At 42.5% G+C, this 22,685-nt stretch overlaps 1 protein-coding gene and 1 pseudogene across 1 annotated transcript; one reads left to right on the top strand and one right to left on the bottom strand.

Annotated features, from left to right (window-relative positions):
• The first annotated feature begins 384 nt into the window (after positions 1-384).
• On the top strand, positions 385-16,286 carry LOC110199589 (solute carrier family 2, facilitated glucose transporter member 5-like). The gene is made up of 11 exons (XM_020974486.2): positions 385-463; positions 1,670-1,830; positions 3,030-3,154; positions 5,879-6,031; positions 6,505-6,630; positions 7,426-7,613; positions 7,960-8,070; positions 9,965-10,066; positions 10,757-10,832; positions 11,677-11,804; positions 15,510-16,286. The coding sequence occupies exons 2-11, from the start codon at positions 1,673-1,675 to the stop codon at positions 15,708-15,710; spliced, it is 1,368 nt and encodes a 455-aa protein (XP_020830145.1). The 5' UTR covers positions 385-463; positions 1,670-1,672; the 3' UTR covers positions 15,711-16,286.
• Positions 16,287-21,010: 4,724 nt separating this feature from the next.
• LOC110203157 (lysosomal enzyme trafficking factor-like) lies at positions 21,011-21,725 on the bottom strand (annotated as a pseudogene).
• Positions 21,726-22,685: the final 960 nt, after the last annotated feature.

Genomic DNA, 22,685 nt, shown 5'->3' on the forward strand with positions numbered 1-22,685 from the left:
GAACTCAGGTCATCTAACTCTGAAAACCAATGACAGGATTGTTAATCAATTTCCTTTTTGTTGAGCTTTAAGAGCCTTTGTGCTTGAGGTTTAAATCTGAGGCTATTGACTTAAGCAGAGATTTAACTGGCCGGAACTTGACACAGTGGTTAGCCCAGAGTAGGTGCCTAATAAATGCTTGCGAATTGATTGATTAGCCTAATTGAAGGTGGGAAACTAGAAGTAAGTAATAGGACTCTTGTCAAGCTCTCTGGGTCTTGAGATTCCAAGGCTAGGTCCATTGGCAGCAAAGCTCCCAGATGCACCAATGCCTCTTTACTTCCATTACCTGCTCCCTGAATCTAAGATGTCGTCTCTCCCACAGAGGTTTACGCTGATACTGGCTTTGGTCACACTGGTAGCCGCGTTTGGATCATCTTTCCAGTATGGGTACAATGTTTCTGTTGTCAACTCTCCCTCAGAGGTAGGTTGTGTTGGCAAAGGAAATAAATCGAGTCATTCATTCATTCATTCATTCAACACCATTTCCTGAGGACCTTCTGTGTATGAGGTTTCATGCTTGCCATTAAGGGGAGACACAAGATATAATAAGGGGTAGGGTTCCCTGCCCTCGAAGAACCTGTAATCTACGTGACTTCTTCCAGAATCTCTCCTCATGTGTTTGAAGGGCCACTATGTGGAAAAGAGATTTGACTTGCTCCCCTTGGCCATGGAAGCCAAAACAAGAAGGAGTGAGTGGAAGGTGTAGGGAGGCAGATTTGGGGCCCCTTAAAGGAAAACCTTGCTAACAGTTAGAGTCATCCCAAAGTGAGATGGGCAGCCTCTGGGGTTAGTGGATTACCCTCCAGTGGAGATAGCCAGAGGACCACTTGTTGGGTTTTCTGCAGAGGGGATTCCCATTGAGGTCTGGGTTGGACTAGGTCCCTTTCAGCCCTGAGCTTTTGTCAGCCTGTGATCTAATAACAGAGAATGTGGACAAGTTGAGAAACGAGGATGAAGCAGCCTTTCCTCAGGTATCCTGACTGGTCCAGGGCTCTACATACAGTAGGTGCTCAATCAAAAGAGTTGTACTGACTGACGGCCCTGGTGACAGCTGCCTGACCTTTTCTTCAGACACACTGGCAAGGCCAGCTTACAACCTCAGCTATCCTCTGAAGGAAACTGTCCAAACATTCTTTCCCTCTACTCAGTCTAGCTGGTGTTGGTGTCTGAGGTTTGGAAAGGGATAGAATGAGTGGGGTGCTTAATAGCTTCAATTATTCTCCTGCTGACCCAACCCAGAACCCCAGAGTTGGAAGGGGTCTCAGGGTCATTGAGTCCAACTCACACTGGAATGACAATTTCCTCTGCCCCATCCCCAACAAGTGGTCATCCTGCCTCTGCTTGAAGACCTCCAGTGATGGAGAGTCCTGTCCCTAGTCACCCATTCCACATTTGGACAGCTCCTCCCAGCAGGAAGATTTTCATGACAGCAAGCTCTTGGGCTCTTTCCACATTTCCTGCCCATTCTCTTAGTTCTTTCTTCTAAGTCCCAGCAGAACAAGGCCAATCCCTCTTCATGAAACTGCTCTCCAGATTGTTGAAAACTGTTCACATGATCCCTCCTGCTGTCAGTTTTCTCTTCTCTCAGTAAAGCCACCAAATTCTTTTTTTTTTTTAATGTTTCCAGATCATGAAAAACTTTTACAATGAAACCTACTATAAGAGGAATTCAGAATATATGAGCAGTACAGTCGTGACCCTGCTGTGGTCTGTCACCGTTTCCATGTTTCCTCTAGGAGGCTTCATTGGGTCACTCATGGTTGCCCCAATGGTAAATAAATGTGGTAGGTAAGTGAGAAAAGTTCTCCAACCCTCAGGAATCCATCATCAGGCCTTGGCAGAACTTTGAACATTTAGGATTAAAACTTCAGCCTGTGTTTTTATATAGGGTGGCAGAGGGGATAGATTGCTGGATCTGAAGTCAGGAACACCTGAGTTCGAATTTCACTCTTGATATCACCTTCATGACCACTTAGCCTCAGTTTTCTCTTCAGCCAAATGAAGATAACAATAATGATACTGGTGATGATCCCAAGACTATGCCATTCAGTCCTCCCAACAACCTTGAGAGGCAGTAGGTACCATTATTATGCCCATTTTTACAAATGAGGGAACTGAGGCAAACAGGATTAAGTGACTTGCCCAGGGTCACAGAGCTAGCAAGTATCTGAGGCTGGATTTGAACTTAGGTCTTCCTGAATCCAGGCACAGTGCCCTATCCACTGAGCTACCTAGCTCCCTCTCATTGATAACAGCATCTATCTCATAGTATTGCTATGAGTTCTAACAAGATAAAATATGTGAAGTACTTTGTAAACATTAATAAGAACTGAAATACAAATATATACACAGCAAATTTTAGAATTTAAAATAAGCATTCATTGGATTAGGACCTATAAAAGAACTCAGAACAGAATCATAAAATCTGGTAGAATGCACCTTATTCTGTGCCTGAGCAAGAATCCACCACTTCAGTAATTATAGCTAGCATTTATATAGTGTTCTAAAGTTTGCAAAGCACTTTACAGATATAATCTCTTTTGATCCACACAACAATCCCGAGACCTAAGTGCCATCATCATCCCCATTTTATAGCTGACAAAACTGAGACAGATAGAGGTCAAATGGAACTCAGGTCATCTTGACTCCTAGTCCAGCCCTATCCCCAAGCCCCTGATCATGGGTTATCCAGCTTTTTCCTGGAAGATTCAGTGAGGTCGTAGATGTAAAGCTGGATGAGCCCCCAGAGGCCAGAGAGCCCAACCCCCTCATTTTACAGACAAAGGTAACTGAGGCTCAGCGATTCTCAGTGACTCCCCCCTGGTCACCTAACTTGTAAATGCTTGAGGAAGGATTTGAACTCAGGTTTTCCTGACTCCAGGTTGAATATTCTCTAGACACTGTGCCCTCTAGAGGCCACAGTAGTTACTGCATGTCTCTCTTCTCAAGAGAAGGGACTTAATTTCCCGCCTTTTCTTTCTCTGTAGAAAGGGGACCTTGCTGATCAACAACATATTTTCCATTGTCCCTGCTATTTTGATGGGATGCAGCAAAGTGGCCGGGTCCTTTGAGTTGATCATCTTTTCCCGAATTGTGGTGGGAATATGTGCAGGTAAACATGAGGATGGGCTATTGTTATAGCCAGACTTAGTGGGAAGGCAAGTGTTTTCCACACGTTAGCTCTTTGGATCTCAATAAACTACAGGTATTGTTTCCATTTCACAGGTGAAGAAATGGAGACTCCAAGAGGTTAAGCAATGATTTGCCCTACGTCACATAGGTAGTAAGGGTCAAAGGCAGGATTGGAACTCAAGTCTTCCTGACTCTGGGTCCAGCACTCCATCCATTCTGCCACGAGGAACCCCTGGCATTGTTCTGGAGACATCACTTAGCTATTCCTCCAGGTCCCATGGCCCAGTGGAAAGAGAGTTCTGGGTCTGGAATCAGGGTTGGAATCCCAACTCTGTGAGTAGGGGCATGTCTCCTTATTTCCTTATGCATTTGTTTCCTCATGTGTAAAATGAGGACTGCAGACTAGATCCTATATCCAGAGCTGGAAAGGATCCCTCGTCCCTTGGGGACCTGGACAAGAATCTCTGTGGCTTCTGTGTCCTCCCATCTCCCTCATATTGGCTGCCTTCATTTCTAGGATTCCAGAACTTTCCTTCTGCCTGGTTGACCAGTGATCTCCGCTAGAGCATCCCACCCATATCTCCCCTGTCTAGATGTGGCAGTCATTAATAATAACTGAGGAAATGATCTGAAAAAAAGCAATTTAGAGCTGGGCAGTCATAATAAATGGATCAGTGGACTCCCCAGTTTGTCCAAAGGCCTTGAAGACAGAGCAAAGCAGATTTTTATGTATTCAAAATAATTAATCAAGTTAACCAATTAAATATAAGAAAACAATTAACCAGGATACAAACCAGAATGCACAATTAGGTAATCTGATTTCTAATTAGAGGAAAGATTAGGGGCTTTCCCAGTTGGGAGGGGGGAAAATTCTATTCTCAGAATGGAGGGACGCTGATGAATTGCATCCATCTACATTTATGGAACAATAGATGACTTATATCATCCAGTTTCTCACCGATGATTTACAGAAAAGCAACAAGATGGAGGAGAAAATATGTGGCAGCACAAGATGCGGGCAGTGTTCATGAGACAGAATCTGACTGGTTCTCTTGATTTCTCTACCACACCAACACCATTTTGTGACTGGCTTTCACTCTATCTCATCCTAGGATAGGCAGTGTGCCCCTAAGCCCAACCCCCCTCAACCAACAATTTCTCCAGCCCGTTTTCTCCTTCCAGAAGTTTTGCTGCGTGTTGAGGATAACAACACATTTCTCCCAGGGTTGTTAAGAGGATCAGACAAGACAGGAAGGTACTCAGCACAGTGCCTGGCACATAGTAGGTGTTACATAACCTTATTTTTATTATGTTGGCCAAGTGCCCTAGTGAACAGCCAGTTGGCTTGAGAATCAGGAAGGACCTGGGTTCCAGTATCACCTGTCTCACGTGTTGACTGTGTGACTCTGGACAAATCATTGAAACTTTGTGTCCCATTTGTTGTCCATTTGTATTGGAAGAGGGAGTTTCTTTACTCAAATTCCCTATACCAATGAAACCACAGATCTGTAACCAAAAAAGAGGGGATGCTTTCAACTCTTATTTCAGTGGTTCCCAGAGTGGTAGGGAAGGATTTCTCCTCCACACAAATTGAAATTTCTAGGATTAAGTAATCCTATTTTAATTAATTAATTTAAACAAGTTAATTAATTAACTATTTCCCCAAAGAGAAAAGAGGAAGGTCTTATGCTTACAAACATACTTGTAACAGCTCTTTGTGGTGGCAAAGAATTAGAAACTGAAGGGATGTCCATCAATTTTGGAGTGGCTGAACAAGTTATGGTATAAGAATGTGATGGATGTAGTGTAATAAATGATGAAAGGGATGGTTTCAGATAAACTTGGGAAAGCTGATACAGAAGTGAAGAGAGTAGAGCCGGGAGAACAGTTTACACATTAACATCAATATTATAAAGATAATCAACTGTGAAATATTTAGTAACTCTGCTCAACACAACGACCCACCATAGTTCCAAAGGACTCATGATGAAGGCTGCTACCCACCTCCAAAGAGATGATGGATTCAGAGTACAGATTGAGATTATATACATATACAGAGAGAGAGAGAGAGAGAGAGAGAGAGAGAGAGAGAGAGATAGTGTGTGTGTGTGTGTGTGTGTGTGTGTGTGTGTGTGTGTGTATGTACACATACATACATACAGAGAGAGAGAGGAAAAGAAGGTACTTTGGCTAATTGAAAAAAATTAATTTATATATGTGGGTATGTATACATGTATATGTGTGCATATATGTGTGTGTGTGTGTGTATATATATATATATATACATATATGTGTTTGTGTGTGTATATATATATATATATATATATATATATATATATATACTCCATTTGGGTTGGAATGTGAACAGAAGTTCCATTCATCTAAGTTTCAGCAATGATGCCATTCTGGAGGCAACATCCTCTGACTGATCCCCTAAATAGATATTTCTGGTCCTAACTAGCTATTCTCTGGTCTGCTAGAACTATAAACCCTTCTTTCTGGCCAAGTCAACTACAATGAAAAGTTTTCATTAAAGATTCATGCATTAATCCATCTCCTACACTCTCCTCTTATAGCTTTAAGAAAACAAAGGGTTCGGCTTATGTAAATGTTGAGATGGGAGAGATGTATGTGAATAGCATACCCCCTCCCCCTCCCACAAGACTAATATATCCTAATTTGATTTTTATTTTATCCATATCAGGTCTGTCCTCCAATGTGGTTCCCATGTACTTGGGAGAGTTGGCCCCAAAAAACCTGAGAGGGGCCATTGGTGTGGTCCCCCAGCTGTTTATTACTGTTGGAATCCTTACAGCCCAAATCTTTGGTCTCCGGATTATCCTCACAAGTGAAGAAGGTAAGGCTGATGAGCTCAGCTGTAACTAGTTAGGAAGTTATTCCTTCTTTCACCAGGCATTGTGGAGAGGAGGGAGGGTACTAGTTACAAGGCTTGTCTCTTGCAGAGGTTGAAAGTCCTGCAGGAAACAAGATATACTTGTAAGAGATGGAGGTGAGGAGACAGTATATTCCAAGCCAAACCAAAGGCACAGATTTGGAAGATGGGATGAAATATGCAACGAATAGCAAGTTGGCTAGTTTGACTAAATTGTAGAGTGAAGAAAATGTAGAATTTCAGTCTGAAAAGGTAGGTTGAGGAAGGTTGTGTTGTTCTAAGAAGAATCAGTGACTCGGGTTCAAATCTCAGCTCTATTACACAGTACACTTTCCCTCTCTGGGCTTGAGTTTCCTTATTTGTAAAATGAGGCTTTTGGACTTACTGGCCTCTGAGGTCCCTTCCAGCTCTGATTGTGCTCCTGTGATTCCTTGCAGGATGGCCCATTCTCCTCGGCCTGACTGGGATCCCCGCAGCTCTGCAGTTGCTCTTTCTGCCCTTCTTCCCAGAAAGTCCCCGGTACACCTTGATTCAGAAAGGAGATGAAGAAGGAGCCCGAAAAGGTAAGACTCCCCTAGAATATGTCAGGAGTATGTGGTGCTTTGGGGCTGAGGAAGATTGGACTCTGAGATTCCTCCTAGCTCTCACTCTCGAGGATGTGGTGGGTCTTCTGAAAGTCAAGAGGACAATTGGTGGTTACAAGAAGAGCAGATCTGGTTGAAGGTCTTAGGAAGAGGGAGAGTTGTATGTTTTGATATGATGTTGGTTTGAGTGCTCTGGACAGAGGGAGAAGACATGCAGCAAAACAGATCGATACATCAAAAAAAAAATCCGAAAAACAAAGGTAATTATCCACCCCTTCAACTCTCACCTCTTCAAAGGAGTGGGGTCCTCTCATTGCCTTTTCTTGGGCATCAAGCTGGTTCTTTGTACTTTTGTGAGATTCATCTTTGATTGTTTTATGGTAGTTGTCCTTTCCACTTACATTGTTGTATTTGTACATATCATTTTCTGAGCTCTGTTGTATTTGTACATATCATTTTCTGATCTCTGTTGACTTCGGTCTGCATCAGTTCATGTAGTTCTTTCCATGTTTCTCTTCATTCATCTCTTTTCTTACACTACAATAATATTCTGTTATATCCATGGACCACAATGCGTTTAGCCATCCCCTAGGTAAAGGGTACCTACTTTGTTTTCAGTTTAAAAATGCTGCTATTAATGTTTTGATACATATGAGGTCTCTCTTTTCATCAGTCACCTCATTGGGGAATATGCCTAGCAACAGAATCTCAGGGTCAAGGGGTATGTTATTTTACTTGTGTAATTCCAAATTGTTTCCCTGTCCTCTCATTCAGCTTTAAAGAAACTGAGAAACTCTGATGATGTTGAGGCTGAGGTGGAGGAGATCCGTATGGAGGATGAGCTGGAGAGAGCTGCTGGCAGAGTGTCTGTGCTGAAACTCTTTGCCACAAAGTCCCTCAGGTGGCAGCTCATTTCCATTATCATCTTAATGGCTGGCCAGCAACTCTCAGGAGTCAATGCGGTAGGTAGAGCAATGAAAGAAAGGAAGAACCCTGAGGCCCTGGAGGGAATTAGGAATCAGTTCTATAGATGGAACATCATGTGGGAGAATCCTAAGGCCCAGGAGGGAATTGGGGATCAATGTAGTAGGGGAATCAATGTGGGGGAGGGAATCCCAAGGCTAGTAGAAAAGCTGAGCTTGGAGCCTTGTAGACGTTCCTGTGGAGGAAGAGAAGACATCCCCTGAAATGCATTAGGGGCTCAGTGTCAGGACAGCTCTAAATGTCTCACTTGCCAGAAGCGTCACCCCTTCTTCTGTTCTCTCTTGCTCTGGCTCCCTCTGATGTCTCCTGGGCTATGATTTCTAGATCTACTACTATGCAGACCAGATCTATGGGGAAGCAGGAGTGAATGACCAGGATGTCCAATATGTCACAGTGGGGACAGGTGCGGTCAACGTGTTGATAACCTTCTCAGCTGTACGTATATCCTGTGTTCCCAAGACCTTCTTTTCCTTTCTGAAGGCAGCAGCTCTGAAAGAGAGATTCCAAGGGTAATGGGAATGGCGTGCACAGAGGAACTCTTTCTAGTTGTCTAGAATGGCTAGGAAATTCTCCCTCTCTGCTCACACTGCCCCCATCCACAAATTCACCTCAGTTGTCATTAAATGGCACTCCCATATAGTCATCTCTTCCCTGTAAGACTAGCTATCCTCAGAGACCTTCCTACATCCCTAGATTTTCCCAATAACTCTGTACTTAAAGCTCCAGTAATGTTACGTACTGAGGGGCAGCTAGGGGGTACCATAGTACACAGAGTGCCAGGTCTGGAGTCAAGAAGACTCATCTTCTGAATTCAACTCTGGCTTCAGACACTTAGCTGTGTGGTCCTGAGCAAGTCACTTAACTGTGTTTGCCTCAAATTTTCTCATCTGTAAAATGAGATGGAAAAAGAAATGACATGATGTACCACGTGTCTTGACTGACCTTGAGGTCAACTCTAGGCTCTCCAGCCCTGCAGGGCTCATTCTACATTTGTCCTTTAGGAATGGTCAATCAGTCAGTCAACAAATGTTTGTTGGATTTATTGAAACTCCTTGGCAGAAATTATGCTGGGTACTGAGGATGAATCAGTCCCCTCCCTCAAAGAGCTTACATTGTATCAGGAGAGACAACATATCTGTCCACATCAGCATGCACAAAACTGGTATATATCAGATAAATACAAAGTACCAGTCACTGAGCCTGGTGCTAGGGAAACAAAAACAACAATGTAACAATCATGTAACAGTCCCTGCCCTCAAGGAGCTTCCACTCTGTTATGGGAGACAATAGGACATATACACTCAATTGATTCTTGATAATCAGTTGCTGGGTTCATTGTTTCCCTATTACTGAAGCTAGTCAGCCAATAAGCCTTTATTAAGCATTTACTGTGTGTCAGACACTGTACTGTGCTGGAGATAGAAAGAGAGATAAAAACACAGTCTCTATCTCCTGCCCTCAAGGAACTGACATTCTACTGGGAGAGTCAACATGCACATGATATACATGGTCTAAATGGAAGATAAACTGAGGACTGGAAATGGTCTCAGCACCCAGTGCCTTCTAAATGTTGGGGCCTGGAACAAAGTCCCAATTGATCAGCCCTAATTATAGTTTAGTCCATGGGTAGCCTGGCATTTGGAGGCAGGACACCTTTGGCTCATCCAGTTCCATGGCAATTGGCAGACAAGTTATGGTGAAGAAGCCCTTGGTAGTGGCTAAAAAAAAAAAAGTAATTGTTGGTTTCTAGTTTTCAGGATTCAAATGCCCAGTAAAGATGGAAATATTCTGAATCACATTGGTCACACTGGCTGTCAGCCAGTCTGGAAGTGTAGCACCCACTCCTAGGTCTGATGCCATTGCTGAGTAGCCTAGAAGCTTTCACCTGCTCTCTTTCTGATCTGGGCTGATTTGCCCATTCATTAGGCAACCTCTCATTCTCCCACTCTTGGTGCCAGGTTGAGTGTGACCATCCTGTTAGCCTTAGTCCTACTGCATACAGCTCAGAACTTCTAAGCTCAAGCAATCCAGCAGCTTCAGTCTTCCCAGTAGCAGAGATTGCAGGCAGACAGCACCACACCCAGCCTCCCTCTTGTTCTTTAAGTGGCCATGTTTCCTGGGCCTGTCTTCAATCTCTTGGCTGCTCTTCCTAATGTAAAAGAGGCATGAGTGCCAGGTGGGCGTGGTGCTTCCTGGACTGCTACGTCCTGCAGGCAGGACCTGCTACTGACCTGCAGACTCTGAGGCCTGGACTAGCCCAGGGCTGACCCCAGGGGTGTCCCAGCTTCTGGACCACGACCTTCCTCACTTCTGCTTCTTTCTCCTTCAGATCTTCATTGTGGAGCGCCTAGGCAGGAGGCTGCTCATCCTGATTGGCTTCAGTATCTGCTGCCTGGCATGTATCGTGTTAACAGTAGCCCTTTCACTCCAGGTAGGGCATCATGGGTTTGTTTTTTTAAGAGTCTAGGCCTTGTAAAATGGGGCACGGACACTAATCTCTGCCCAGAAAAATCAGTGTCACTCTTACTTCCCTTCCCCTCCATTTTCCCATCCTAGATGTGTGACCATGGTCAAGCCCTTTTACCTCCATGGGCCTCAGTTTGCTCATCTGTGAAATTAAGGGATTGTGCTTGGTGACCTGTATGATCCCTTCCTACTCTAAACTTATCATCCTATCTCTGAGCCTTAATTTCCTCATTTGTAAAAATGTTCAAATAAGTCCCTCCTAACTCTGCTATTCTGTATTGTAACAGTTCTCCCAGTTCTGACGTTCTGTGTTTTAAGTGCCCTCCCAGTCCTGTGTTGTAAAGACCCTTCCTGTTCTAAATCTACTACAGTCCTAAGATATCCTGGAAGAATGATGGAATCTTCTATTGAAAGAAAATTTGGGCCATCTGGATCCCACTCAACCCCAAGCAATGAGATTAACCCCCTAAGCAGGAAAAACTCATTTCTGTTGAGTAATCTCAGTACTCTCATTTTTTTCTATGAACACTAAGAAATAAAATTTAAGGCTCCCCTGGAGGACCCTTTCCATCCTCCATCCTTCCCCCAACCCTAGCCAATTTCTGGGTGCCTCTGTTCTGCCATACATCTGATGATGAAGATTTTTCTCCCGTAGGACACTGTGGCTGGGATGCCTTATGTCAGCATTGCCTGCGTGATCGCCTATGTTGTGGGTCATGCTATTGGGCCTAGTAAGTATCCATTCACGATATCATTTCCCCCAGTCAAGGTAATCCACTGAATCCTTTTGATATAACTTCGACTCTAGCTGTAGAAACTTCTGCAATGAGCCCACTGAGTAATTGAAGTCTGTTGAGTACATTATAGAGGGTCCCATGATGAATGCGATGGAGGAGCCCATTAAGAATATTACAGAGGGGCCCACTAAGAACTCTAAAAAAGTGTCCAACTGAAAATGCTACAAAGGAGTTCACTGAGAACCTTACAGAGGTGTCCATTGGGAGCATTACAGAGAGTCTGCTATCTTTTGTGGAAAGTAGTGTTCCATACTGGGCTGGCACCTTGATATAATGCACAGAGTGTTCCAGGTTCATATCCACTCCTCCAACACTTACTAGCTTTGTAACCAGGGCAAATTGCCTCACCTGCCTCAATTTCCTCACCTGTACAACAGGCATAAATATCTGTAGAACCCACCTCATAGGGTTGTTATAAAGGTCAAATGAGAATGTATGGAAAATACAGTATAATCATCTAATTTTCTCCTTATTCTGACTCATTCCTCATCTCACAGCAATGAAGCATAGAATGGTTCCTTAAATTAGTGGGCATTTGGGGCCAGGTAACATTCTTTATTAGTTTTGTAGTTGACCATATGATTGCCATCCTCTATAGTACCCAGCCATTAAAAAGGTACCTTTGAAGGAAAAAATTCACTCTGACTCATTTGGTAGAGGATTTTTCCCTATCTGTACCAATGTTTTAGAGCCTTCCCCATGCTCTGACAAGCAAATGGAATAACAAGGAAGGAGCCCCAACATCTCATTCTCATTCATCCATCTTCTGCCTTCTAAGGTCCCATTCCTTCACTGATTATCACTGAAATCTTCCTGCAGTCCTCCCGGCCAGCTGCATTCATGGTCGGAGGCACAGTCCACTGGCTCTCCAACTTCACTGTGGGACTGATCTTTCCTTTCATTCAGGTAAGACGAAAACTGATCCCCAGACTGACAAAAACTTCAAGGGGCAAGCTCTTTTTGTGCATCTAGCACAGGCCCAACATAAAACAGGCACTTAAAGAAATGAGATCGGGTGGACCGGGGCTCTCCTCATTGTGGACATGCCCTCCAAAATGGAGCCCATCCTTGCCTTGCATCTGATACAAGTTTTGTCCCTGTCCAGAGCCATAACTCAGGTGTTTTGTTCCAGGGCAATGGATTTTGAGGTACAGATGGCTCTTGTGAGCCTTTAGCCATGTAGAAACAACTGACCTTGGCTCCTAATTAGGAAGAATGCCTGAAATGCTCTTCTTCCTCATTTCTTCCCTGGATTCCTTCGAGTCCCAGCTAAAATTCCACCTTCTACAGGAAGCTTTTCCTGATTTTCTCCTTAATTCTAGTGCCCTCCCTTTGAGATTATCTCAAATTTATCATGTATGTACCTTGTCTGTGTGTAGTTGTTTGCTTGTAGTCTTTCCCATTAGATTGTGAGTTCCTTGAGAGTAGGAACTGTCTTTCCCTTTCTTTGTATTCCCCAGAGCAGGGGTGAGGGAACTGGATTTGTTTGGATTCAGTCAAAGGGCCATACTTGAGGACCTAGAGGGCCACATGTAACAGGTTCCCCACCCCCTAGAGCTTAGCCCAGTGCCTCTCAATCAATCAAGAAACATTTAGTAACTGTGCTAGACACTTACTAGCTGTGTGACCCTGGGCAAGTCACTTAACCCCCAATTGCCTCACCAAAAAGCAAAAAACAAAACAAAACAAACAAAAAAAAACTTAGTGCCTGCAATGTGCTACTAAGTACTGGGGATGCAAAAAGAAGCAAACAATATTCCCTGCCCTCAAGGAGCTTATGATCTAATGGAGGTAACAACTTGCAAACAAATCTATGCAAAGCAAGCTGTATACAGGGTAGATATGAAATAATTAAGAGGGAAAACACTGGAATTAAGAGGAGTTGAAAAAGGCTTCCTATAGAAGGTGAGATTTTAGTTGAAACTTACAGGAAGCCAGGGAGGTCAGTAGTTGAAGCAGAGGAGGGAAAGTGGTCCAGGCTTGGGGGGCAGCCAAAGAATGTCCAGAACCAAGACAGGGAGGGTCTTCTTCCTGGAATGGCAGTAGGACAGGGTCACTGGATTGACTGTGTAGGGGGAGGGAGGATGGTGTAAGAAAATTGGAAAGGTGGGGGGGGGGGGCTAGATTATGGACTTTGAATGCCAAACACAGCATTTTGTATTTGCTTCTAGAGGCAATAGGAAGCCAATGGGGTTTATTGATTGGTGGTGGGAGTGTATATGTTTGTACATATGATTGTGTATGCAGGTGGGTGTGCATGTGACACCTGACTGGACCTAAACTTTAGAAAATCACTTTAGTGACTGAATGGGGGGTGGATTAGAGTGGGGAGAGGTGTGAGGTAGGTAGACCCACCCTCAGGCTACTGCAATAATTCAGGTGTGGTGGGGTGATGAGGGCCTGTACCAGAATACTGGCAGTGTCAGAGGAGAGAAAGAGGCATATTAGAGTGGTTACAAAGGTAAAATCCATAGGCTTAGCAACAATTGAATATGGGGATAGTGAGGAGTCCAAAATGACTCCTAGGTTGAGAGCCTGAGGGACTGGGAAGATGGTGTTGCCCTCTACGGTACCAGAGAAGGTTGGAGAGGGGAGGGTTTAGGGAGAAAGATAATGAATTCTTAGACAAAGTTTCAGATGTCTACTGGATATCTGTTCAAGGTGTCTGAAAGGCAGTGAGATATGCGAGATTTGAGCATCAGCAGAGTGATCAGGACAGGAAAGTTAGATTTTGAGAGTCATCAGCACAGAGATGATAATTAAATCCATGGGAGCCGATGAGATCATCCAAGTGGAGTAGTATAGAGGGAGAAAAGAAGAGGGCCCAGGACAGAACCCTGAGGGCCACCTACAGTTAGAGGATCCAGCAAAGGAGACAGAGAAGGAGCCATCAGGTAGGAGGAGATCCGGGAGAGAGTGGTGTCCCTAAAAACCTGGAGAGAAGAGGAGACCCAGGAGGAGAGAGTGAGTGAGAGGAGAGAAGGTGGAGGTACCTATTGTAAATGGCCTTTTTGAAGAGTTTATCTACAAAGGGCTGAAGAGAAATGGACCGGATGGAAGGACCAAGTGAGGAATGTTTTTTTTTCAGGATAAGGGAGACATGGGCATACTGCCTAGAAAATTAGTAGAGAGGGATATCAATTGAAAATAAGTGAAAGAATGGGAATGACAGAGGGGGCAATCTGGAGGAGATGGGATGGAAAGGGATCACTTGAACAAGATGGAGAGCTTAGACTTGGTAAAAAGTAAGGCCACTTCGTCATGTGAGACGGGAATAAAGGAGATAGTGGCAGAAGGCATCTGAGTGATAGGAGAGAAAGAAGAGGGGAGAGGAGGATGCTCACAGTGAATTGTCTCACTATTTTTCCTATAAAATATGAAGTAAGGTTCTCAGCTGACAGAATGGCAGAAGATAAGCCATGGAATGCTCAAGGAGGGATGGAAAGGTTTGGAAGAGATCTTGTGGAGAGAAGGTAGTGAGTTGATAAGGGAGGCATATTGTAGGATTGCCTAGTAGCAGTGAAAGCTCATTTGAGGTTATTTAACAAATTTATAGTGGACCTAGTCAGAATAGCAGCACAGTTTTCTCCACATTTGCTCCACATGTGTAGGTGAAAACAAATGGGTGGGAGCCATCTAAGGCTGAGGCTTGGCCGGACATAATCAGTGATGTGATAAGAGGGTTAGGGAGTTTGAGAGAGGAGTTCGGTATAGAGGTGAATTGGTTCTTCACCAAGGAGTCAAGATGAGGAGAAGACAAGAGAGTGGCTAGTGCAGGGGAGATGGCCTGGGAGAGGATTGAGGCATTAAAGGATTGGAGATCATTTGTAGGTTTCTGTAAGGGAAGGCAGAGGAAGAAGCAAAACCTCAATAGATTATGGTCACATAAGGGAATTTCAGAATTCTTAAATATATGGAGGTGGTACATTTGCAGGTAATAACAAGATTAAGGCTAAGACTATCTTTCTGTGGCTGAGATGGGGTGGAGAAACAGCTCATGGGAGGTCGTGAGTAGGTTGAGGAACTGAGAAGTCAGGATATTTTAAGGGAGAATCAAGATGTGTGTTGAAGTAGTATAAGGGCAGGAGTTGGAGGTGAAAAACATTGTAAGCTGTGAACAACTACCAGGATTTTGATTTGGTGGTAGATATGAATAAGGTGAACCTGAAAAAAAATGGTTATTGAAAGGCTATTGAGTGATGGAAGAAGGTGAAGAACCTGAAAGTGGCAATGAGGGGAAAAGACTATTCCACCTCCCTTCCTCAACCAGTGAGCTGAGGGAAATGAGTGAAAGGGCAGCCAGAGAGTCTGTGTCATCAAGGGAAAGCCAGGTTTCAGCAAGTTTCTAGATGGAAGGAGTGGGAGAGGAACAGATTTAAGATGAAGGGAAATTTATTGCCTGTAGAACAAGGATTCCATACGTCACCGTGGAAGGGCTGGGTGGAATTAGGGTAACATTTTGGAGTAGGAGGGCTGAAAGGGACAAGAATGAGGAATCAGATGGGAAGGGGGTATGGATGATGATTTATAGGCATTCAGAGTCACTCGGATATGAAAGGTATAACCAGGTGCTTTAATAAATACTTGCTGACTTGACTTCTACGCCCGCAGGAGGGTCTTGGTGCCTACAGCTTCATCATCTTTGGTGTGATATGTCTCCTTACCACAATTTACACATACTTCATCGTCCCAGAGACCAAGGCTAAGACATTTATGGAAATCAACCGGATTTTTACCAAGATTAATAAGGTGTCAGAAGTTCAGCCAGAGAAACAGGAACTGCAGGATTTCAAGCTGTCCATTGCTCTGTAGGAGTGCCTGCCTCTTTCACTTGTCCAGCTCAGAACTGGGCCTATCCAGAGACAGGAGTGGGTTCCATACTGACTGTGGCCCAAGACTCCAGACTCCTGGAAAACCGGGAATATCCACTGAACTCCTGGGTGGAGGGAGATTCTGAAAAAATCAAGATCTTTCTGTGGGTCACCTGCTTGCTGAGTCCAAGCCAGGACTCACAGCTGCTCCTCAGCCTGGCTTGAGCAGCAACTCCTTTGTGACTTCTCATCATACGAACTTTTATATTGAAAACAACCACCATGGAGAGATGATAGCAGCAAAGTTTGGGGACCTCCAGGGGCCTTGGGGTAACCCTGCTTGAATCAATTTCTTCCTTCCTGTCACTATTCTGCCCTGGAAACATCATTCTCAGAAAAATGTCATGTTAGAAACACCAGTGCACCAAGACAAATAGATGGTTGCGATTGGTTTGGCTAAGTAGGAGCATAAAGAAAGACTCAAGGACTCATTCTAACCTTAATCCAAAATGTTATTTGTTAAGAACTCTGATTGTTTTATGTACTCATTAAAGAAGACTTGATCTTTTTCCATTGAGACAGGCTTCTTCTCTGTGGTCTCATTGATTCTGCAGTGCTCCACCCACTCTGGCTACCCAGGTAGTGAGATTCTCATCTGTCCTTCTCATGGTTTACCCCAAGGGTCCACCCAATGTATTGGGTATCTTCTTCCCATTGTCTTGACATCAGTCTGGCCTTTTCATTGAAGAAATGAGTGAGAGGAAGGCAGGCCTGCAGGGATCTTGGAGTTGGGCTATAAAAATATCATTGGCTATTTCCTAGCATGTTCAAAGTGCAACCCACATATCATCCCTTTCTATCCATTACATTGGTTACTCTGCTTAAAAGGGAGCCAGAAATGTGTTACTCTCCTAGAGGAACTATGGGAACATCTGAGAAATCCTTGGAAGGGGCAAGTCTTCCAGACCGGGCAAGAGCCGATGAAAAGTAAACTTTTAGATGACTAACACACTTGAGCAGAAACAGGGAGAAGTGGGCAAAGAAAATGGGAAGAATTTTTCTAGGGGAAAGAGAAAGGTACCGTGGATGGATTCACTAGTAGAAGTTATTGGAGCTCAGGGCTGTGGTAGGAAACTCAGAAGAGACACTACCCCCACCCCTGCTCATAAGACACAGTTGGTCCTGGCTATCTGGTCCCCTACAGATGTCAGAATATAAGCTCCTGTTGGGTTTTTAGCTTGTATTATTGTATTTTAGCTTTGTATTATTCCCCAAGCCTGGCACAGGCTGAATTGAACTGACTTTAATTCCATCCCCAGCCTGGCCTTCTTTAGGGATAAGAATAGGTCAGAAAAAGGGGCTAGGAGAAGAGGGAAGGATGAGAGGAGAGAAAGGAGGAGGCTGGAAGATGGAATTGGTTTAAAATCATCACATAAGAAAAGGGTTGCCAAGTGCTTTCTATATGTTCTGCTATGCTATCCTCACAGGTAGACACTACAGGCGTTTTATAGATGAGGAAACTGGGGCTCAGATAAGTTAAATGATTGCCCAATGTCTTTTTCTTAGCCAGTACTAGATTGTTTTGATGACTACCATTTTGTGAAATACTGGACTGCCTCCCTTCATATTTTAAAATTTGATTCCCTTGATATTCTTGTTTGTTTGGGGGTTGCTTTTTTATTTGTTTGTTTGTTTGTTTGCTGATGAGGCAATAAGGGTTAAGTGACTTACCCGGAGTCACACAGCTAGTGAGCATTATGTATCTCAGGCCAGATTTGAACTCAGGTCCTCCTGACTCCAGGGCCAGTGCTTTATCCACTTTGCAACCCAGCTGCCCTCTCCCTTGATATTCTTGACCATTTGTTCTTCCAGATCAATTTTGTTATTTTCCAGCTCTATCAAATAATTCTTTAGCATGGCACTGAATAAGTAAATTAATTTAGGTAGAATTGTCATTTTATTTTATTGACTTGGCCTATCCATGATCATTTAATATTTCTCTAACTGTTTAGATATATCTTTGTGTGAAAAACGTTTTGTAATTGTGTTCATATAGTTCCTGGGTTTGTCTTAGAAGGTAGACTCCCAAGTATTTTATAGTGTCTATAGTTATTTTAAATTGAATTTCTCCTTCTCTCTCTTCCTGCTGAGTTTTGTTAGTAATATGTAGAAATCCTAATGATTTATGTGGATTTTATTTTATATCCTGCACCTCTGCTAAAGTTTTTTTTTCAACTAGATTTTTAGTTGATTCTCTAGGAATTCTCTGCTATCACATCATCTGCAAAAAGTGATCATTTTGTTTCCTTGAGGCCTATTCTTATTCCTTCAATTTCTTTTTCTCTTATTGCTAGCATTTCTGGTATGATAATGAATAATAGTGGAGATAATGGACACCCTTTCTTCTCCTCTGATCTTATTGGGAAGACTTCTAGGTTTATCTCCATTACAGAAAATGTTTGCTCTTGGTTTTAGATAGATGTCATTTTAAGAAAAGCTCCATTTATTCCTATGCTTTCAAGTGTTTTTAATAGGAATGGGTGTTGTATTTTGGCAAAAGTTCTTTTCTGTATCTATTGACATAATCATATGATTTTTGTTGTTCTTGGTTATTGATATGGTCAACTATACATATAGTTTTCCTAATATTGAACCAGTCCTTCATTCCTGGTACAAATCTCACTTGGTCATAGTGTATGATCTTTGTGATGTATTTCCGTAATTTCTGTGTTAATACTTTATTTAAAATTTTTGCATCAATATTCATTAGAGAAATTGGTCTATAGTTTACTTTCTCTGTTTTGGCTCTTCCTGGTTTTGGTATCAGCATCATGTATTTGACATAAAAGGAATTTAGTTTATATACTATTGGAATTAAACATTTTTTAAATGTTTGGTAGCATTCACTTGTAAATCTGTTTGGTCCTGGTGATTTTTTTTTTCATTAGGGAGTTCATTGATGGCTTGTTCAATTTCTTTTCTAAGATGGGGTTATTTAAGTATTCTATTTCCTCTTCTGTTAATTTGGGCAATTTATATTTTCATAAATATGCTTTTCACCTAGATTGCCAGTTTTATTGGCACATAATTAGGCAAAATAGCTCCTAATAATTCCTTTAGTTTCATCTTCATTCACCCTTTTCATTTTTGATACTGGTAGTTTGTTTTTCTTTTTTATTTTAATCAAATTAACCAAAGGTTTATTTGTGTTTTTTTTCCTCATAAAACCAGCTTTTGGCTTTATTTAGTTTTTTTTTAAACTTTCAATTTTATTAATCTCTTCTCTGATTTTTTTGGGATTTCTGTTTTTATGTTTGAGGATTTTTAATTTGTTCCTCTAATTTTCTTTTTAGTTGCATGCCCAGTTCATTGATTTGCTCTTTATTTTATTGATATAAGCATTTAGATATATAAATTTTCCCCTAAATCCTGGGCTGAATTCCACAAATTTTGGTATGTTGTCTCATTGTTGCTGTTCTCTTTAATGAAACTGATTGTTTCTATGATTTGTTGACATTCTTTAGGATTAGATTATTTAGTTTCCAATTAATTTTTAATCTATTTTTCCATGGCCCTTTACTTAATGTAGTTTTTATTGTATTATGGTTCAAAAGAGGTACATTTAATATTTTGACTTTCTGCATTTGTTTATGAGGTTTTTAGGCCCTAATATATGGTCAATTTTTGTAAAGGTGCCATGTACAACTGAGAAAAAGATATATTCTTTTGTATTCCCATTCATTTTTCTCCAGAGGTCAATCATATCCAAATTTTCTAAAATTCTATTCATTTTCTTCTTTCTTATTTATTTTATAGTTAGATTTATCTGTTTCTGACAGGGATAAGTTGAGTTCCCCCACTAGAATAGTTTTACTGCCTATTTCCTACTATAACTCATTTTTAACTTGTCCTTAAGAATTTGGATTTTATACCATTCAGTACATATAAATTCAGTACTGATAGTCATTGTCTATGGTACCTTTTAGCAAAAAACTGTTTCCTTTATCATCTCTTAATTAGATCTACTTTTGCTTTTGCTTTGTCTGAGATCATGGTTGCTACCCCTGCCTTTTTTACAGCAGCTGAAGTATAACAGATTCTTGAAGGCAAGGTCTGTTCTGGGGCTTTCTTTGCATATTTTGTTGTTATTGGAGCAATGTGGGCATTGTGGGTACAGATGCTGGACTTGAAAGCAGGAAGACTGGATATACCAATCCTCCCTTACTAGTTAGGTGACTTTGGAAAAAGTCACTCTTCCAGAGGGCAGCTAGGTGGTGCAGTGGGTAGAGCACTGGCCCTGGATTCAGGAGAACCTGAGTTCAAATGTGGCCTCAGACACATAACACTTACTAGCTGTGTGACCCTGGGCAAGTCACTTACCCCTATTGCCCAAACAAAAAAAAGTCACTCTTCCTCCCTAAGCCTCAGTTTCTTTTTCCATGAAATGGAGGTAATTTCACGTACCTCACAGGGTTATTGAGGATCAAGTTAGAAAATGCATTTTTGAGGCTTTGCAAAACTTAGAGGACTATCTATAATGTATAATTACTATCATTATTCTTGATACCTGCTCGGTGTATCAGTTAAAAAACTACCTTTTAAGTCAGCAGAATCTGACACATATTTTTGTGTGTCCTCAGACGAACCTCTTAACCTCTCAGTGTCCCAGGAGACACTGAGAACATGAGTTGCCAAAAAGTTGCTGATCTCCAGCCTTGCATCTCTGATTGCCTGTTAGATATCTGGAACTGAAAGTCCCACAGACATCTTAAACTCACCATGTCCAAAATGTTCTTGTTGTTGAGTTTCAATTGTGTCTGACCCTTCGTGATCCCATTTGGGCTTTTCTTGGCAAAGAAACTAGAGTGGTTTGCCATTTCCTTCTCTTGCTCATTTTATTTTTTTTATGCAAAATTTAAATCTTATGATCATGTTAGGAACTTCTTATATTTAATACAAAGGCAGTGCCCATATATACTCACATTTGCCAAAAAGAAATATTTCTGAATCATTATTTCCTCACACAATAAAAACAAAACCAGAGTCCAGATGTATGTGCTCTAGAAGCTCTAGATGGTCTGACACGGTCTTGCTTCCAAAGAAAATCTGTAGCCAGCAGGATTGCAGCACTGTATACCAGTCTACCTAAAACTTCATTAATTAAAAAATTGCCTCATCAGGTTTCGGAAAGAAAGGCCCATCCCAACCACAACTTCCTCTGTAAATTTGAGAACCCCAGTCCTGTGATTAAACTTGATACAGTACTTGCAGTTTTATAATTACTTAAGAAAAGTGTTTGTTTTATGGATCAATCAGTCGTAATCTGCTGATCTGACTAGAAGCTTTGACAAAAGTTTGGTGGTGATGGCAAATAATTGCCAGGCATATAGGAATGACACAATAGCCCACCGTTTGGGGTCAGCTCTTGTGCAAGCATAAAGGCACAAAAACATTCCAAGTATGGAATTAGAAAAATAATTGTCCATAGCCAAAAAGGCAGAGAAAGTAATGGAGCTTTCAAGGAACGTGTCCATATGGTTCCCTCTTGTGGCTCTTTTGAACACTGCTGAATGTGTTCCAGTGCTAGTCTGTAGTAAGTTTCATTGATTTCAAAAACATAGTAGATTGCAGCTGCACTTGCTAAGAGACCCAGCCTCACTCCAATCCATCCCATTCTCTGGCGGAAGTTCATCCTTCTCCATGCTCTGTGCCTCTAGTTGAAAACTGGAATCAAGCCAGCCTCCTGAGGAGCATTTCACCTCTTTTAGTTCAAATATTTTCTTTTTGGCACACATCTAGGGCTTTAAGTGTTCTCAGAGCTCCCATCCTTCCTTTTCCCATGAGTTACAGAGTGAGTTACTTGGGGTGTTTTGGCATTTCAGAGGAGGGGACTACAAAAGGACTGAAATCCTCTCCCGAGCTGATCTCGAAAGAAAATAATAGCCCTAGTTTCCCCAAACTTCCCCCAGTTACTAATCTGCCCAGCCCAAATGAGGCAAGCAAACACGCACAGCATCACTCAGTGCTAAGCCCCATGAGCTGCCCCGGGATCCAGGCATGTGGACCCTCCAAGCCACCGGCCCCAGCCACACCACGGGACCTCCCACCACTTGCTTTCAGGGCCACTGGCACCTCGGGACAGCGCCACACCGTTCTGGGGAGGCCCACCTCTCTTGCTCATTTTAAAAATGAGAGTTAAGTGACTTGCCCAGGGTCACACAGCTAATGTGTCAGAGGCCAGATCTGAACTCAGGAAGATGAGTCTACCTCATTCTAAGTCCAGTATTCTGTCTACTGCGCTACCTAGCTGCCTCTCATATTTCCTCTTAAACTATCCCCACATCTAAACTTCTCCATTATCATAGAGACACCACCAATCTTTCTAGTTGCCCAGACTCAAAACCCAAGGGTCATTTTCTCTATCTCTTCCCTTCCATATCCAATCTGTAGCCAAGGCCTGTTGATTTTACTATCTTAACATCTTTTGCATACCTCTCCTTGCAGACCCTCATCATCTCACACCTACATTCTTACAATAGCCTGCTGGTGAGTCTGCCTCTCTTCGGTTTCTCCCCTGTCCAATCCATTTTCCACTTAAGCTATTAAAGTGAAAGTGATTTTTCATCCCCATTTCTACCTCCCAATAAGTTCGAGTTGTTTCCTATTTACCTGCAGGACCAAATGTAAAGTTTGGTGTGTGGTCTTCAGAACTCTCTATACATACCCTCACCCCTCCCCCACCATACTTCCAGTTTGTTGTTTTGGGGGGTTTTCTTGTTTTGGGGGGGTTGTTTTTGTTTTTTTAACATCCTAGTGATAGTTTCTTTGCTGTTATTCAAACAAGACTCTGCATTTTTCGGCTGGTCATTTTCTCTGGCTATCCCCATGCCTGGATTACCACCCCTTCTCATCTCTACCTCCTGACTTCTCTGGCTTTCTTTCAGTCCCACTTAAAATTCCACTTTCTGTAGGAAGC

The sequence above is a fragment of the Phascolarctos cinereus genome, unplaced genomic scaffold (genome assembly GCF_003287225.1).
Source record: "Phascolarctos cinereus isolate Bilbo 61053 unplaced genomic scaffold, phaCin_HiC Scaffold_726;HRSCAF=1367, whole genome shotgun sequence".
NCBI classification, from domain to species: domain Eukaryota; kingdom Metazoa; phylum Chordata; class Mammalia; order Diprotodontia; family Phascolarctidae; genus Phascolarctos; species Phascolarctos cinereus.